At 34.8% G+C, this 20,166-nt stretch overlaps 1 protein-coding gene across 4 annotated transcripts; it reads right to left on the bottom strand.

Annotated features, from left to right (window-relative positions):
* Nucleotides 1–4,221: 4,221 nt before the first annotated feature.
* ERMARD (ER membrane associated RNA degradation) lies at nt 4,222–19,794 on the bottom strand. 4 transcript variants are annotated; one of them, XM_085055410.1, is made up of 17 exons: nt 19,614–19,794; nt 18,360–18,499; nt 17,759–17,860; nt 16,518–16,607; nt 15,306–15,403; nt 14,656–14,792; nt 13,171–13,285; nt 12,459–12,561; nt 11,989–12,018; nt 11,415–11,483; nt 10,490–10,660; nt 9,499–9,582; nt 8,611–8,690; nt 7,996–8,124; nt 6,357–6,566; nt 5,334–5,447; nt 4,222–4,749 (listed from the first exon to the last, which is right to left on the bottom strand). In XM_085055410.1, exons 1-17 carry the CDS (start codon nt 19,777–19,779, stop codon nt 4,590–4,592), a joined length of 1,998 nt encoding a protein of 665 aa, XP_084911536.1. In that variant the 5' UTR covers nt 19,780–19,794; the 3' UTR covers nt 4,222–4,589. The 4 variants fall into 4 exon arrangements, with proteins under 4 accessions (XP_084911536.1, XP_084911538.1, XP_084911537.1 ...); XM_085055413.1 differs by having other exon boundaries at nt 4,610–4,749; nt 5,334–5,427; XM_085055412.1 differs by lacking the exon at nt 10,490–10,660.
* Nucleotides 19,795–20,166: the final 372 nt, after the last annotated feature.

Genomic DNA, 20,166 nt, shown 5'->3' with positions numbered 1-20,166 from the left:
AGGCAAGGCTGTTGGCTTTAATTGTATATATTGTCTTGGATTCTCACTTTCAGAAAAAATGCCAGTTTAATCTCACACAGCATTCACTACCCATATTTACATCCTATTGCCTGAGGCCCAGGGAAGACAAACAACAGGCATTTTCCTTTCAATTTCTATCTGAAAATCTATATGGCTTAAAAGACTTCTTAAATAAGAGATCTCCATTTATCCTTGAATTTTTTTAAAAAGCAAATATCAACTGATCTAGCTCATAGTGCTGCCCCAAAAAAGCCTTAAAAAGGAAATTCATTTCTACTCTAGGTGAAGTGCTTCCTGAAACACAAAATATTAAAGAAACTAGAATTTGGTGTGTAGCTGTGGAGTCCCACATATGATCCTCACTTCCCTGCAAAGTAAGACACTAAATTAGGTTTTGCTATACAGCAATTTTGTCTCAACTAGGTGGCTCTTTCTTCCCGTCTCCTGAAAATACACTAGCCTGAAAAAAATGTACACCTAGAAACCAACCCGCTTCAAGGGAAACTGAAACAGCACGGGGAATATCCTTACCAGAGTAAAGGATGTGCCTCAAAGAAGATGGGACAGGAATAGTTTACACCAGCCAGGAATCTGCTCTGCATCTGCAGACCAATTTATGAAAAAAAGGTGATACACCACGCATGGACCAGATGCAATCATGTAGTGTAAGGCAAAAACAATCTCTGCTGGGGATGTTCCAACATTTCTACACAAGATTTCACAGTGTAAAAAAAATCTCTTCATGTGAATGAAAATCTTTTCTAACTGCAACCTTTCCACATGGTTTGAAATTGCTACTGTGGACAAGGTTTTCAAAGGCCACCCAACAAGCAGTGCTCAACTAGCTCTTCTTCACAGGCCAGCATATGAATAGCACATTTCAGTTTCAACAGACTGAAAAATCATTACCACAGCAATAAGGCTGAGACCTTAGTGAAATTTTCTCAATAAACATTTCTTGGCAGTTATTTTTGTTCAAAAGACATATTACTTTTGAGAAATTTTTTTTGTGTTCTCACAGGAAAAATAAATAAAAATCTGATTTTTTTTTAGGAATATCAATACTTATTTTTAGTAAAAGCAAGAATTTGTTAAAATAAATTTATTCTATTCAATTAACTCATTCTCTTAAACAACTTAAGGAGAGGGGCAGCTGATGGACTTCTGGCAAATTCCAAAAGTCCTCAGCAAATAGTGTGGAAAATGTAATGAACCCCTGCTTAATTATTAAAATGTTTGCAAAAGTTTTTTTTTCAGGTGCATTCAATTTCTCCAAAAGTGAACTGGAACAAATGAGGAAACAAGTTTCAACAGAAGACACAATTAGAGACACGTACAAACAAAACTCATGAAATAAGAAGAAAACTTGATTTTTTTAAATATACATGCTAAGAAAAGAGATAAGTGAATGTCAGCATGGAGTGCTATTTTGAGTTACCAAACACTGCCACCACGTGTTCACTTCAAAGGCCATCAGGCTGCTTGAAAACCACTATATGGGACGTATTAAAAGATAAAGTAAATCAAATTTGTTGCTCTCTTACGTAAACGTTTCTTTATAATGTAGTAGTGATGACAACCCCAAAAAGGTTTTAATTACTTTCGTCGCTGGTGTCATGTTTGAGTAAGAACACATGGTTCTCTTTCTAACCCCTCCTATGGCCATTGTGGAGAGCACAAACTAGAGAATGACTGAAAGTACATAAAGGATGGGCTTTGTTTCCATACACAGATGCCTACCATAAAAAATACTTCATTGCACTTCTGCAGTGCCCACCTCAGTGAACTTTTAGTTGATCCTGATGCTCCCTAGAATGTATCAAAAATCACAAATGTTGAAATGGCTTGAAGTTACGTCAGGAGAGGTTTAGGCTGGATGTTAGAAAAACTTTCTTCTCCAGGTTTTTGGGCACTGGAATGGGCTCCCCAGGGAAGTGGTTACAGCACCAGCCTGACAGAGTTCAAGTGTTTGGACAATGCTCTTGTGCACATGGTGTGACTCTCGGGGATGGTGCTGTGCAGGACTTGATCCTTGTGGGTCCCTTCCAACTCAAAATATTCAGTGACTCTGTGTCATTCTGCAATAGATTGATTAATTGAACTTGGAATAACTGACTTAAGAATTATCACTCCCTCATTAGCATTATCCAGGTAAACAAAATAATTCAACATTTTTCTTCATGTGGTGCTGCAGATTCTATATCTATATATAGATTCAATGAGTGAATACCTCAAGGAAAAAACACACCTCAGGGAGCAAGGCCAATAATTAAAGCAGATCCAAGTAATACCTGGATGAAATACCGCACTTGGAAGAAAACATTATTTGGTACAATCCTAGATATATCTAGGTATATAGTTATTCCAAGCTTCCTTTGCTCTCAGGAATGCTCAGTGTTCAAAGTTTAGACTCTTTCTAATATCTTAAAACTCAAAAGTGATTCTAACGAGATGGCAAAGATGAGTAACTGAAGTTGAAAAGTAAGTAACTGATAAAGGACAAACCCAGTGACCTCTACCATATCTCTTGCCAGTTCTTCAATGTGCATTGTAGGATATACACTTATTCTACAGCTCTATTCCACAAGTCTTAACAGCAGGAAAAATCTGTAAGCCCTGCATGCAAATGACATGCAGGGCTGTCATAAGCCATAAGCCCTGCATGCATAAGCCCTTCTGGCAAATGACAGCATTAAGTCAGAATAAATAACTGGATTGTCCCAGTCTGTTCCTGATTTGTTTAACAATAGATGCTAGCAGTGTTCCCATCAGAGAGTTTCAGAGGCAGGAAAACAAACTGAAAAAGCATCTTTGACAGAATTGCCAGAAATCCTTCATGCTTCTTACCGCAAACTTATAGCAGCAAATCACATCTGTGGCACTAATTAGGAGAGAAGAAAGTGTCAATGTGCTCCAACTTAGGTAAAAGCAAATGAAATTAACAGGATGCAAGACCATTTTACCAAAGTTTAAATATAGCAACAAAAGGAGAACTTATGTTGTTGAAAATACACTTCTGCGGTCCATAAGGTGTTTTTTAGTACATGAATGCACTTTCAAAAGGAGAAAATGTGTCAGCCAGCTGTGTACTTTCAAAACATGACTGTGTGTTCATTTCTTGATCTCTTTCCTACAATAAATATATAAAACTTAAATAATTTTTGTCTAATACTTGCCCCCATCAAAGCAAGTGTCATCGTAAATATCACTACCAAGACACACTTAGCAGAAGTTAATACATCTGAGCAAAGCCAACAGGTACAAAATAAGCTTCCAAAAATATAATTAGGATTTTCTGACTCAGGTTTAAAAAAAAAAAAGCTGAAATTTTAGATTGTGGCTCATACACTACATTTCACAAATTATTCTCTATTTTCAGATTTAATCTATTTTATCTAATTCAAACTTCTTCACATAATTTAGTTCCATAGCAACAAAAGAACCCTTGGAAAGTGACAAAGCTATGTTTCGAACACAAATACATTTCAAGAGTAGCATAAAGGAAGCAATATGATCTTAGTTTATATCCATCCCCCACACTGAATAAACCAAACTAGTAATCTCTCAATGTGATTTCCAGTCCAGAAACATTGCAAAGAAGCTTATTAAAATGTATCTTGAATCTTTAATCCTTTGTAGAGCCAAACATTCTCCAGACATTACCCTCTGGTTTTACTCTCCATAGGAGAAAGCAAATGGAGAGACACTGGTGGTCTTCAGTGAATGTTTTTCAACCTATGCATTCCTTTGAAGTTCTACTCTTTGGTTATGAAAAAGGGGGAGAATTTATTTTGAAAAAATAAAGAATTCAAATGAATGTGTGCAATAAGAGGATAACTTTCTAAACCACAGTGAGTATGTGTTTGTGAGCATGTGCATGCACATGTTCATATTCATTCTGTATGAAATTAACTAACTATATATGTATTGGGAATGAGCATATGAAATTAAACAAAACAAACACACACTGTGCAGAAATTATTCCATCCTGCCTCCTTCAAATCCTCATGTATAAGCAATGGGTTACTGTGTTACCAGCTCTACCTCAGAGTTCAGAGCAAGATCAGACTGTTTACAGTAACAACAACATGCCAATGAGATGCCAATGAGCACTGTTTTATGCTGAAAGTTCATAATTTCTTAACCTGTTGGACACAGTGTCTGACATAATATCTGATGTATTCCAAAGTAAAAAATTACTTTTTGGATTAAAAAATTTCCATAACTTTTATTTACACCTTTTTCTTAGTTATTTTTCAATACAGAAGGAAACTAAAAACATATTAAAAAAATTAAATGTGCAAAACACAAAATACATTTACAGTAGAACTTTTATCATCCTGATTTAGTTCACAGTAAATCTTTTTCAGTGGACAAACAACATGTTCTCTGTAAGCTGGATCATTCACTTCCAGTACCAACAGCTTCCTTCTGATAAAAGACTAAATTTTGCATCCAAAATTTGGCAATGACTGATGAAGTTTGTCTTTGAATTAGACTTATCAAACATGAGGTCTCCATAACTATTTAAATATATCAATGTCCAGACACTCTTAAACCCATTTACTTCACGTAGCTAGATGCATTAACATTAACTTTCTGCCAATGATTTTCCTTATTTTTATCAAAACCTTGCTTGTAAGTTCCATGGTTTCATCCCACTTGTTTTTCTCAGGGCTTGTGTATGTCACCAAGTTCTCAGTGTACTGCAAGACTGACTTCAAAAACCTACAAGAAACAACATTAGAGAAAAACTTTTCTAAGGATTTAAAAAGAAAAGTTTAAAAAAACCCAAGGAGAATAATATCGCTATGCCTGATTCAGAGCTGCAAACATCAAGTTTCCAAATCTCCCTTAGGATGATCAGATGATCAATACATTAAAGTTTGCTCTACTTTTGGAGAACAATCACTCCCTCCCTCTCACAGTAAGATGTGAATATTTTCAGAACTGCAATTAACATCACCATAGAAAAAACACAGTGACCAAATGTGTGACAGAATCTTCCCCAAATGGTTTTCTTTGCTTTCAAAGTCAATGTTTCACAATGTATGTGATATCCAACTAGCTGTTAATTAACACACAAGGAGTAAAGTCAGCAACATATTAAATGCAGCTTTCATGTATTAATATGCCCTATCTACACTTCAACAAAGTTATTTTAGCTCTTGAGTGAGCCTTGTCTAATTTATGGCTATAATGGAAACTATATAGCAAATTAGGGCTATAGTGGAAAAGAAATTTCTACAGTACAGATCAAAAAGACATTCTGGGGCAATTCCTGTTTTCATAAAGTAAATTTATATACTCACTTTAGATACTGCTGATAATCAAAAGGATTCTTCTTACAAACTGAATGAACACTGATTAGTTCCAGAGTAATCAATAGTAAGATGAGCTGCAACACTGGAGACAAAAATTTAATGCTAAAAGTAAAAAAAAAAAAAACAAAAAAGCCCTTAAATAAACAAAATATAACCAAATTAAAAAGAAATCATTAACATTTAAAAAAAAAAAAAGATCTTCTAACTTCTGCACCCATCCTAAATTGCTGGATATTGCAAAGTCAGGGCAAAAAAAAGACTATGAAATGTACTTCAGCAAAAAGCAATGCAAATTACAGAAAAATAAACAAAGACTATAAACTGAAAAAGAGAGGGGAAAGAAAGGACAAATATCTAAGATTCCAAAGAAAAACTTGCAAGCACCCATTAATCCATAGATAATAAACTACAGTTCGACCGAATCACAAATCTGTATCATCAGTTTTCAGTTTAAGCTATGTTCATTAAATAATAGGGTTGGCATTTTTAGGAACATAACCTTCCCAGTAACACAATGCTTATAAAACTTTGGAAAGCCCTTATGAATAGCAAAAAAAATAATGGAATATTAAACAATATCTCTTCTACCTATAAAGATGCTGAGTCAGTTGCAATGATAAAAAGCAGCATACTAAAGTATATAAAATCTTCAAACCAGTTAAACCTCTTACAGTGAGATAAAAAACTTGAATGGCATTTATATGCTTAAATAGGAAACGTTAGAAACTAAAAAAAATACAATCTAACATTTAAATGATACTTCAGACGAAAGCTTGTAATTTACAGTGAAGTAATCAAACAATGCCCATTAAATTATTCTCCAATTCGAGATTTTTTAGTTATTTCAATATTGCTACTTAATAGAAATCTGGTTGACACTTACACTGAAATGGTTAACAAGTGAACTGTTGACTTTAAACTTCCAAGAGAATCCACTGAAAAGCAGCAGGAGTGGCGCGCAGCCATTCTCTTGCAAACCTAACCACAAAGGAAAGCAGAACCAGCACCAACCTGTTCAGCATCCGTAGATAGTTGTACCTCTGGCGAGAACGCAGAGTCTTGTTAACCCACTGCGTGTATCTCAGCGCAGCGCTGGCAGTAACCTGTTGGGACACTTGATGGCACTGCGTGCTTATTTTCCGGAGTACCGCCACTACTTCCAGGACAGGTCGTGGGGAATACAGGGTGCAAATACGTGTAGCACAAAGTTCCATCAGCAGCCTCCAAAACAGGAAGGGATTTTTAATGTCAATCTTTTGTTAGCTCGATTTAACATAGGATACATTCATATTAAGTATGGTTTGACTCAATGTTTTAATACAGAAAACCTGGAAACAAACTGCCCTTACCTCATTGAAAAAAGCAATGATATGTGTATAGGGCAGTGATTGTGTTTTCTATCACTTTACTGAATATAAATGCAAAACTGATTATGATGAATGTTTCCCATTTCAGATCAAAGAAACACAACCACAATAAACAAAACTGCCTGGCTGCAAAGATATACTGAACACATCAAATCAAGCAGGGCTGTGGTTGAAGCCTCCCACCATAGCTCAACTCACAATGAATTAACAACCATCATAATAACACTCACTGAAACAAATGCTATTAATTAGTACTCCCATTAGTGTGTGGTCTTTCTTCTGGGCAGAACAAGAAGCAGACTTAACATTGCGTAAAATGCACGTGGTGAGGCCATTTTTTAAATCAACACCACACCAGATCATACTTTGTTAAAGCACACAAATATCTTCCTGCTGCCATATTTTAATCTGCTACACTAATGTGTCACACCACTTAAAACACTCTGTTTCTTAATCTCCTTCATGCTCAGTTTATCTCTGAGATAGCAAAACATTAATGAGTTGAAGTGATAAAGGCAGAAAACTCTAAGGATAAGGTTTAACACTTCAATCACTAGGCTTCTTTTTCATAAATCATAAATTTGTAGATTGGTGGGTAGGAAGCAGAAGACGCACAAGTTACATAAGTAAAGCAACAGGTAAAATCTTTGCTCTATGCTGCCTGTGCTGAATGGGTTTGATTAGGAGTGTTTCGTTCAAACATGCGTTTTGTTCAGTCATGCGACTCTTAAGGCTGATCTAAGAATGTCAATTAAAAGTCAAATGATTTTGATCATTATTCCAAGCCAGACATAATTGGAACTAACATACCTCCAAGTCTGATACCAAGTATTACAAGACATTTTCTCTTTCTGAAGCTTGATATTAAAGCACAAAGAACAGAATTACATAGTGGTGTATTACCATTTTGAATGCCACACAGAGCTGTGACAGCAAGCACGTGAAAATGAATTTCTGATGCCGTTTTAACACACAAACTAGATCTAATAAGTAAGACCAACATAATCTAGTAAGTACATAAATATTCAAATAATTTTTCTTTCCTGGTCTAATTTCCAAAGTAAAATCCAATTCCAAAATCTACAATGTCTCATCTTGATTTTGAAGATGATGTTCAGCTGCAATCCTAGTTTTAAGATTAAATCAGTAGCAACACTAGAAAAATGCATACTACGTTTCAAGCATTGCTCTGAAAACAGGAAATGATAACTTAGGTTTGAGAGTTCTTATGCTGGACTGCAGGTAGAAGCTGACAGCAGGAACCAGGAGGACATCAAACTCACCTCTCTGTTAGGACACTATGGACTGGCTCATCTGAACTGCAGCAACTCTGGGGCACATATTGCTGCAACTGAGATATAATTTCAGATATCATCAAAATTAAAGTATTAGCTTCATCATTTCCTTCTAACCTTAAAAATAAAACAAAAAAAATTAGGATTTGAGATTATAAAACTGTGTAGTACTCATTTCTTAAATGGTGTAGATCTAGACACAGATTTTTTTTGGATAGCACTGAAATCAGTATCCACTCTTACTCTTTAATGTTACTTATTTTCCCTCTACCTTACAAGCATGATTTTCTTTCTTCAACTAAATCAACCTTTTCTCAGTGTCAGCAATATTCAGAACCCCTCTCAATTGTCTATTCATTCATAAAAATCCTGCAGTATACTGAATACATGACAGATGCATAAATTTTCTTCTCTCAGCTCTCAATAAGTACAGTTTTGTCCAGTGATATTAATGACTTCCTCCTTTTCAAATAACTATAGAATGTTATGCTCTTTTTCTAACTAGTATCTCATATAAAGTTTCCTACTGGTTACCAAGTCCATTTCAGAATAAGGAATTATTTGCTGTATTATATCTGGTGATCTTACACAGCACATACATACCCTTTAATCATTGATACTTGTTCCTCAGGCACTGTTGGCAATTCAGGCCATAAGTGAATGCTCTTCATACATTCCAGCACCTCAAAAACATATCAGGAAAAATGTTTTATGAAGTATAGACTCTGACATGCTTTTCTTAGTGGCCCACTTTGAAAAAAGCTGCAACAGGCAGCAAATTATTTGTTCACTTGTCATAATTGTGTGAGCCATCTTCAGTTGTTAAGGTTTAGGTTAGGGCAAAAAGTCTTGATGTACACTTCCATGCTAAAACATTATCTGAACAAACCAATTTAGTATTCTATGTTTTTTCTTAATATAAAAAAATAACTACCCTGACTTTTGCAACGTACTGTTTGAATGCTGTTGAAAAGTAAAAGAACTAAGTATGTCTACTGCAATCTCAAATCAATACAGGAACATCCTCAAGCAGTTCATTAAACTGATAGACAGAGAACTTCTGCAACAATGGAAAGCAGATTTTGCAGCCATGACAGAATCTTAATCAGCTAGCCTTCATACAGTAAAAAACTTGTAACAGCCTAATCCAAGATTCCTGGAGACAGGACCTAGCAGCATTCCCGACATAAAAAAAGCATAAGGAGATTAAGAAAACTGAAGAACAGCAATGACTCAGGTAAGAATAAAGCTATTTAGTGATCTAGAACACAAATATGGTATAAATTGCAATAACAGGAGTGTGCATAACTATATCCCATTTTAGCAACTGTGATTTCCTTCAAGTTTTGAAAAATAATGTAAATAAATTTAAAAATATGTAAGGTTTCAACTCTTTCTTAGGACAATCAAAACATAAAGAAAACAATCAGATGAATTTTGAGAATTCACAATTTTAAGGACCACAACACATTCACAGATGGAAGCACCTACCTGTTTCTTGAGTCGGGAAATTGGATGAAATCGAGATTGGTAGCAACTTGCACATTTCATCAGTGGCTTTATGGCCATGTGTTCCTGATTTACAAAATCACAGACAATACACAACAGTTTCTTTAAGCTGTCCTAATCATATGCAGACCTAGACTTAATACTTCATTTTATGCAAGCCACCTATAGCACTGACGTCAATAAACACTTTGAAATGTCTAAGGGCTGAAAGAAGTAATCAGCACAGTGAGTGGTTTAATTTAATTTCACATATTTTAACAATGAAACCTGACAGCAGCTGACAGAATAACAACCAAGTATTCTCTCAATGCAGCAGCACACAATACATCTTGAGAAACTAAACAGAGCTGCAGCTAATAAATTGAAATTTATCTCACAGGTTGCTGTGTGATACTGAAAGAAGTAATCCCAAATATAAACAGGAAACTGGGGAGAGCAAATAAAATAATTTCTAATGTTGGGAAACGTATTGCTAGGCAAAAAGTGTTTAAAAATTCATAGTGTAAGTATGGATACAAACAACACTTCCATTAGCAAGCCACTATTATTTACAGTGTCTCAAGAAAAGAAAATTTCAGTAACTACATACTATATACCTCAGTGGGTGAACTACAGCTGTTCTACACACCTTTCAGATAATTCTGCAGATAAACAGGCTAGTTCATGAACACAATTTGACAAAATTAAGTGGAATCATTATAATTTATGGATCACCCTTGTGAATAAGGACTGGTTAAGCCAACAAATTAAGGTACAGCAAGAAATGGTAATGTTTTGGAAAACTTTCTGTAATTATTTCACTACAAAACTAAGCAAAAACATATTTTCATGATTTTTTACTTCAAGGAATATTTCATTTGCACAAAAAAGCAGTTGTCAAGAAAGATTCAGTCATAAAACTCTCTAAAAATCATATCTTGCATCCAAAATAACTGAAAAAAAAGTCTTCTGAGAACAAAATATTGGTCCCTACCGTAAGAGAAAATATATCCTTGTCTGAGAATCTGCAGAGAAGAGTAATTGCAAATCCAACTATCTGGTTAGCTATGTCTCTGGGAAACATTTCTAGATTGATTTCTCCATGGCTCAAATGATCTCTTATACGTGGGCCCTCCTGGTGGTTCAAGAAATCCCAAAGAAAGTCCTGTGGAAACATACACCACCTATACTTAATTCTATTCTATGTGTATTCACACAGAATTGAATGTATTCAGTGAATCAGTATCTCTGAAGAGACAGGTATGTGATCATATCTATAGGAAAGGGACTTTCAGTTATTCAGGAAAAAGACCTAATGCAAACTATACTCATAACATACAAGCTATGCTCTGACAGCTAACAACAGACTTTCCTCAGCTTTCTGTCCCAGGCCCTTCACAGCCCAACTCCTCTGGCAATAGGACAGCAACCTCAGATCTCCCCTACACTCTCAAAAGACCTCTGAACTCAACAGCCCTAGTTTTCCTGTTCACAATATATTTGGGTAGAAAGATGCAGAACATGCTCTAGTAGGTTTGAGCCACATTTTTGTGCCATCTGCCCAGAGAGTGGCAAGATGTGTCCCAGAAGCAATCAGAAGTTTGAAATTTCCCTGTATGAGGCATCAGTTCTTCTTCTGCTCCATTCATCTGAACTGCAGAAGTCTAAAGACAAATATCTTTGAAACACTTATATTTCAGACAGAAACCCAGTCCTATTTCCTAATGCAACAGAGCTTGTCAGGTATGACTTTGTATCCTTCACAATGAAAAAGGCCAACAAGGTTCTGGTTCTAAGCTGCTGGACATAAGCTATATGAAATAAATGAGTATTAGATATATCATAAAGATATTACTAAGTGAAACAAACAAACAAAAACCAGCAACAACAAAACCCCAGAAAACTTTCAAAACACTTGCCATGGCAGGCTCCTCAAGAACTACAGGTAGCTGGTTGACTTCTTCATTATCCAAATACTTTGCTAGCATCTAGAAAAAAAAGTAATTTGAATAGAAACTTATTATTTAAGACCAAAAAATCAAGGAAGAAACACTAACTAAAGTAGTTTTCCTAATTTTATGTAATTACTTCTGCCACTCTAGAATCAAGATGTCTAATTCTGTCTGACAAACAATTTGAGATAATCCAAACAACTTGTAAAATTGAGGATTTATGCTTGCAATATATATTTGTACTTATTTTTAATAATGCCATCTAGGAAAAATGGCAGAATGTTTGTTTCTGGGGAGTGAAGTATTTCAAGATAAAACACTTAGAAGAAAACAGTCTGTTCATAACAATTTGTATTAATGTTGATATTTGCTGGAGGATTCCAAATTTAAAGTGTTTACTGTCCATCATCTTTTATTTCGAAAAAAGTTAGAATTAATGTAATATTCAACAAAAGAAAGAGCATTCTTAACTTTAGTAACGGGAAACATGCATGGCTAAAATTCTGACATTGATATATATTGAAAAGAAAAATCATAGTACCTCATCAAAAGTGGTGTAGAGAGCAGAGGACTAGAACAAAAGACAAATAATATTATTTAATTTTCAAACAAAAAAGGTTAACTAGACATGTATATCAAACTTTAAATTATTCATTAGCATGAGATACCACAGGAGAGTGAATAGCAAAAAAGCCACCTTATGAATGAAAGTAGACTTTGGGATTTTGTTCTGAGTTTTTTAAAACAAATATATCATGGCCTGCTTTTCACCCTAAACTGTTGCTTTTGAACACTAATCTTCAAATATTTTTCGAGTCCTTTTTACTGGCAGAGATCAAATAAAAATTAAAGGCATTCACGAATCTCAACTGGAGATTTGTAAATAATGTTCCACAATCGATTGAAATTTTGAGGGGTAAATTTGTAAATGGGTAAATACACTATGCCTCTAAAACAACTATTTTACAAATATTGTAAGTACAAAATAATTAACTTTAGACAGACGTTTACCTCAGCTGTTAGCAATCGATTTGGACATTTATTAGTTGTAGTGAAGAGCAATCTAAGTCCAACTTCCAGTTGAGGAAGTAAGAGAATCACACTGTCAGCGTATCTGAAAAAGTAACAGATATCCAAAGGCTTTTTTTCTGCCTCATAAATACAAACCATTTCAGAGTTACAGTCTCAGGCCAAACAACCCTGACAAAATTCCTTTGTAATGCACTTTGTAAACAAACAATAAATGACTCCTTGTGCCAATCAGAAACTGATCACTGAATTCAAGCTCAGAGACCAGAATAACTCACAAAAAGGTAAAGCATGGGAGAGGAAAACGAAACATTATGCTCTGTTTTTTATTAAAAATTCAAATGTGTGATTTAACACATGATGATTTATTTCCACTTGCTTTGTAAATCTTTCCTTTTTTGCTACATCTCCAACAGCTCTTTCTGAGCTTCAAAATATAGTTTATAACCTGAGCTGCACAAAACAGTCATAGCTCAGTAAACTTTCCAAGAGGTCACCATACCAAAGTATAACTATATGCTGTTAAGTAACAGATTTAGTAAAAAAACCTGGGAATCTGCAAATGCAGATATAAAAATACAGAATATATTATTTTTATATTATTTTAATATTTTTTATATTATTTTTATATTTTTTATATTCTATTCAAATATTTTTTAATATTCTATTAAAAATTGACTTAATAAAACCTTACCTGCTTTGCTTGAAAGCTGTTAAAGCTGCGATCCAAAATGGTAACATTGTTTTTAATACAAAACTGGACAGTTTTACAAGTTCTTCAGCTATGGAAAGTGTTTCATTATTAAGATCTGCAAGTAAACAAAACAACATTGAAAAACTACATATAATCTACAGTTTACTAATTATTAATATTTCACTAATACAAAATACAATATCATTTCAACATTTGTAAAAGGAGACTTAAAAGTTATCCAATTTATTTTAACTATGCAAGTACAACAGTAGTCATATTTAAGAACACAATTTAAACATTTAAGATTGCATTTGTGGTGATAACATAAAATTAGCAAAACCAGTTAAAAACTCATGTTTGCTTTTTATTATTAAAAGAACTTTAATATTAAAAGCATTTTATTATTAAAAGTTACGTTTTCTTTTTATTATTTTATTATTTTTAAAGACTAAACAGCAACTGAACCCAGCTTCTGTTGAGTTGTTCTCTACTTACTTCAAATACTTAAAAAAAGTGTAATATAAATTAATCATTTCTATTCAGCCAGAATCAGTACAGTAGTATGAATATTTGAACATGAGCACATTGTTCCTATTATATCAATTTTCTATATTGAAAATATACCATAATATATTAACACTTCATACTTCAATGCTACCATGTAATGCAAACCACACTTATAAATTCCCATTATAAAGGTCTTATCCGAGAGAAAGCTAAAAATGCTAAGTGCATCTGATTGAAGTAGGTGTTTTTTTGAAGCCAATCAACAGATACAGGATTTATACTACATCATTATTGGAATGCTATCAGCTTGATTTGGTTTCCAAAAGCTGTCTCAATTTCTTGGACAGATGTTCCAGTGATTATGTAGCACAAATTGACCATGATCACCACTGACACCAAGATTCCCTATATGTTGTTGTTGCCTTGAAATAGTAGGAATAAACCAAATAAGGTCTGTGGACAGGGAGATGAGAAGGTTTTAATCTAACACTTCAAATCCTTCCCTAAGAAATGCATTAGGGGACTGAAGATGTGTCACCATCTTTTACTCTGTTTCAACACTACTTTCCCTTAAGACTCAGTGCACTCCTGCTGGGACCCTTGCTGCTGGAATCCATTGATTCTGGAAAAAGTTAGATTTCACAAAGGCAAACTAGATGACTGTTACATGAAATTAACTCTCACAATCAAAAAAATGTGACACACAGTTGGAGTCATTCAGAAGCAGCCATATTGCATGTTTCAATGTGTTATAATTATTTTAGAATGCAGTGTTTTAGTCAATAGTCAGTGAACTGCCTACATATTAAGAAGTTGCCCTACAAGCATGATTGGTTCATCTAATGACAGTGTATACAGGCATCTTAGTTAAGATTTCATCTTGAAACTCTTGAAAATGCATTTTCAACAGTGCTTTTGGACAATGAAACAATAGCAAATACATGATAATAACAAACATGCTAATGGTTAAATACTTGCCTGGAAATATATCAAGCTCCTCTAAGCTAACGAAGATCACATAAGGTCGATGTACTAAAACACATTTAGTTTGCAGAAGATAAGTCTGTAGCAACTGACCCAATCCTGCTGTTAAAAAAAGCAGCATAGCACAGTATCTAGGGAGAATACCATAATATATTAGCAAAGGTTATACAAAGAAATCTTTTGCAAAGAATCAACATTTGTGAGTTAAGGACAAAAGGGTTTTTTCACTCTTTCAAAAAACACCCAAAATTTACACTCCCCATCCAAGTAGGGGCATTTAATTGCATTCACAAGCATGAAGAAAAAAAAAAGAGTAGAATTACAAAAAAAGCATCACTCTATTCTATATTGGCTGCTGCTGCTCCTCCTTCTACCCCATTCTTCTGTCTTTTGTTCCAAGTTATTCCTCACTGCCCTGACTTTACAAAAAGTTAAACTTTCTTGCTTTCCCTAATAGTACAAAAACCACTGGACATAATACTTTGTAATGGCTGAAGTATTCTATGTAAATCCATTCCAGAAAAAGCAGCAGCAGCGGAATTTTTTTTTTTTCCCCATAAGAGAAGTAAGTTTTACTAACCACTTTTCAAGAATTCACAAGTCTGAATCGTAAGAAAATTAGATTTTTTTTCCTGGTAACTTACTTGGCAGGAATTTCTTGTGGTGATGCAAACCCATGCCACAAAACATTACGAAGGTTCAGACCATATGGAGATCCAATGAACACCCTCAGTACATCCATCTGATTAATAAACAAAGTGATTACTGTCTGAAGAAATCCATTCATTTTTGCCCTTCTTACCCTTCTTACTTTTATTACCTTTCCCTGGCAGAAAACTTCAGAAGTTATCGAAAAACTACAGTGTGTACTGTCAAGATGATGGGCCACCACTTGTCACAGTAAGAGAAACACATAATTTATAATTCCCAGTATTCTCTGAAAGAGAATCTTTCACCTTGTTTGTACAGGCTACAGAATATAATATGAGAAGAACAGAACTAGTTATTAGACACCCCGAACAGTTATGACAGGCAAACAAATGAGATCAAGTTTAGCTCTTACTACTTGTAGTATAAATCCAGCTCAAATTAATGCAAATTAACATAAAATACAGGATTTGCATTCAAAGCTGTATTCCCAGTTCACTACCAAACAAAATGTTTGGTTTATTTTTCAATTGTAAAAGTTTAAATAGTCTACATGCCATCAAAATTCAAGAAATAATCCTTATGACACTACTAGAGTGGATAACAACATAACCTTCCACAGTTCACACCCAATATTTTGTCCTAACAAAGAATGTGCATTTTTAAGACTGTATTTGAAAGATCCACCTACTCTGTTTACACAAGGGCATAAATGTCACCCAAATTTTGGGTTTATTCTGGCTTTTTTTTTTTGCACATTAGATTCCTCCATTTTGAAAATGTCTAATGTGGTAAAAGTTATAAAGCATCTCGCTTCAGTGCTTTTGAAGGGGAACACAGCTTATCAGGAAGAGCCAGTGCAGGACATGTATTTTCAAGTCGTGTAACTCAGGATGAAGCAGATGAACTCTGCAGCTTGCTTGTTGCCTTGTCAGATATGTGAAATTTTACATATGTAGGTTTTTCACATGGAAAGGTAAATAGGAACTCACGATCTCGCCTTTAAAATATTCACTATTTTTTTACCACATATTCCTCACACTGTAACATATACAAAATGGAAACAGATATACATATATTTATCCTATATACTACAGAATTTGCAAACTCTTTTTCAGTACAAATAAAGGCTGCACTTGGAAGCCTGCCATTTAGTAGGAAGAAAACCAGCTCAGTAGTTATTCCTTATTTCAAAACTATGCACTTACTACAGCTTGTCCAAAGACATCTGCAAGCTGCTGAGATGCAAGCAAGTCTCTTAGAAGGAAAGGACAATCGTTACCCTTAAGTAAATACACCTATAAAAAAAAGAGCAGAACAGATAATAAATAATTTAGTATACTTCTTTGCATTTCAAACATATAATTTGACTATTTTACCCAATAACTATTTCCATTATTATAAAAACACTAATCAAATGAAACCCACCAAATCCTTAACAAGGCTTTAAACTCTGTAATTTCATGACAGATTAAAATTTAGGCAACACATTAGAAAAGAGTGGATATTCTACTTAATGTTCCCATAATTAGGCTTTTCACAGGGTCTGTACATATACTGCTCTTCTCTTCCAAAAAATCTCACAAAAACCAATAAAGCACAACAAGAACATGTAACTAAGAGAATAAGCTCTACCAAGGACACCATATTTCATTCTTACCACAGAAATTCACAGGGTCCGTCATTGTTAAAGGAAGGAGACTTGAGGTTTGTCTTCTGATCCAGGCTGTTCATTACACTAGATTTTATCCTTCTTGGGCAACCTCAGCATCTCAAGTTTCAACTGCTATCACACCTTGCATTCTATTATCCCCAACATTTTTTTCCAATCTTTGGTAATTTTTTGTTACTTCAAAATTCACCATGCCCCATACTTGGGCAAATTGGTTTGTGAGTTAACCCATTGCTCTTTCTCTGTCATTTCCTTCTCCAGAGCTCCTCAAAGATATTGAGCAACCAGCCATTTTAACTTATCTGGCTGTAACACAGCCCAGCAGCAAAATCTGTTTAAGTAGCTGTTTCTCCCTAGGAAAGAAGTTACCCAACAGTCCATTTTTGCAGCTGCATGTCACCCCTCACAGAAGTTAATATACCATCAGATCTTCCATGAAAGCTATGCTGACCCACTTCAGTTAGATAAATCAAACTAACAAAGACCTACTATATATACACTGATTAATCAAACTTTTCTCTTTCTTAATTAAATTGGTTAGTAACAGCACTCGCACAAGCAACTCTACAAGCACTGGTGAAGGAGCCCCACATATGTTTCCGTTAGCACAACTGGACCCAGAAAAGAACCTCTGTCCAACTCAAAATGTATGTGGGCTATTAGTGTACTTGTACAGTACAAGGCAATCTCACTTTTTTCAACATGCAATTAAATCCAAGAGCTCATTCCCATCTGATGAAGCCAAATCTGCGATAGACTCCTCATCCTGGCACTTACATCACCCAAGGCTCGCTCCAAGCATGATGTTAGTTTCATTAAGCCAAGAGCAACTTCTGTAGCTTCTGTGTATTGTAAAACATCAAACACTTCAAGAAACACCTGTATGATAGGGAATAGGAAGAATGTTGTGTTCAATATTCAGAAGTAAAAATCACATTGTCAAAAGCACCAAGAAACCTAAATATTCCTCTATGGTAGTTGCTATGCAAATATAGAAAGGAAACTGTGCCAAGGAGATAAGTATGGATGTCTGGAGAGAAATTTCCCTAGAGAACCTCTTGATATCTAGTGCTTGCATCTTTAAAATTATCCATAGTAACTTTACAAGCTAAAACTTGATATTAGGCACAGATTATTAGAAAAACAAAATCCTACAAACTAATGTTAGAACAGATCCAAAGCTCATGTTGTCTAATACAAAATATAATTACAAAGTCAGAAAAATTACAAGCAAACATCTACCAGAGAAGGTCAATTAGTTACAAATTATAAGCATTTTGGTTCATGGATATATCTTTTGTATTCTTACATTAAACTGCCACAAAGGATTTATGGAAATCCTATGGAAAATAGTAACTGTTTGCAGAAATTTCCATACCTCTGTGCAGTTTGTCCAGTGGAACCACGATGCATACTGAATTACAAATTGCTCCTTGGTCAGAGACTTGAAGTGCAAATTAACAGATTCACATACAGGTCCTAATGATCGTATGCTTTTAATATAATCCACACTTTGATCTTAAATTGAAAAACAGAAGGTGGTTAGGGAATCAACCTTCCCAAAGGTCCAGTATTTTAAAACTCACTAGGGATAAAAGCTGCTGTACTTTGTGTACATATTTAGCACAGACAATTTCATCCAGACTATTTTACCACAACCAATACAATACAATTTACTGTCCGAAACACCACACAGAAAAGATATATGGAAACTAAAACTGCCATGCAAAACCAGGTAGGATCAAGCACCTTCTCAGAATAAAACAAAAAAAAACAAACAAAAAATTCCACACCAAAAAAACCAACAGAAGTAAATGGTATCATTATGTTCTGCTTCTGTTAAAATATGAAGAACATACTAGAATTTCTACAGAAATTCCACATAATCAAGCTGGAAGCCAGTGCAGGCTCAGCAGGATCAGTCAAATTGCACCACTTACAACCTTTGAAGAACAAAGATGGATGTTGTACCTTACAGAGTGGTACCACTGCTTGATTTTTGTGGGACATTTTTTATACGAAAATAAATTCTTCTGGTTTATTGAAAGATATTTTTACCACCTTTGGAAATTAATAACAGAGCTTGCATGATGCAATTTGGCAAATTAAAATTCAATGAGTTCATCAGGACACAAATACTTTGTTTTGGCTAAAAAAAACCAACTACAAACTGTTCTGCATAGAAGGGAAACAAAACACTACTTCTGTATAAGCTAAAGTTGGGAAACACATACTGAAGCAACAGTAGCAATATTTATGGCCCCAGGCTTTTAAATTTACTGCAAAAGATACATAAAGAACACCGAAGAAGACAATTATGGGGTCAGAGAGAAGCAGAACTGAACCCCTTATGTTACAGGCATATTAAGGTGGGAACCAAGATGAAGGTAAAGGAGGAGGTACTTAGGTAGCACACATTACACGAACCTTAGGAGCCAGCAAAAGCCGAATACCAAATGAGGATGAAGAATTTAAAGCTCTTTGTAGATATGAACTGTACATACTCTAATCAGCAGCAGAGTTAATGTTGTACTGTAACAAAATGTTACAACTAAGGCAGGATTGCTATGAAATGTACTGAAATTCTGCATCAGCCTTAAATGTGTCACTACTCCTGCAGGTAAATACCAACCTGATTCAAGGTAACACAAATGCTCTGTAACAGCTTGCCAACATACTTCACAGTTTCCAGATAAAATATTATTAATGTCGTAGGTGTCTTTCTTCTCAAATCCAAGTTTGCAAATCACATAATGCACAGGTTGAGAAAGACAAGTAGTGACCGAGTCTGACGCCATCTAGAACAAACACACACACACATTAAGAATCCTTGTATCAAGAAAGCGCATGAGAACAAAGAAAATTATTAAAACACACCCATAAGCACAGCTAGACAGACAGTAACACAGCATCTGTAAACAAGCTGTTACGGTTTGCAATGCAAGTTCCTTTCACGCGCGTGATGAAAGGAACTCTCAACCAGAACCACCTTTGGAAAACTGAGGGAAAGAATTGTTTTATTTTCATAATGCCAGGACGGTGTGTTTCAGCATGGTTATATCTACTGAAATCCTGACAAGATACACTGAAGCAAAATATCCCAGTTTATAAATGCTCTGCCTAATCTCTGAGCTTGTAGAGAAACTGATGCTACTTCAAGTAAACCAAGAGCACCAGTCCTTACA

Source organism: Lichenostomus cassidix, chromosome 3, assembly GCF_008360975.1.
Source record: "Lichenostomus cassidix isolate B80296 chromosome 3, HeHo_3.0, whole genome shotgun sequence".
NCBI classification, from domain to species: Eukaryota; Metazoa; Chordata; class Aves; order Passeriformes; family Meliphagidae; genus Lichenostomus; species Lichenostomus cassidix.
The sequence above is the reverse complement of the archived record's forward strand: the minus strand, read 5'-3'. Positions and strand labels throughout refer to the sequence as shown.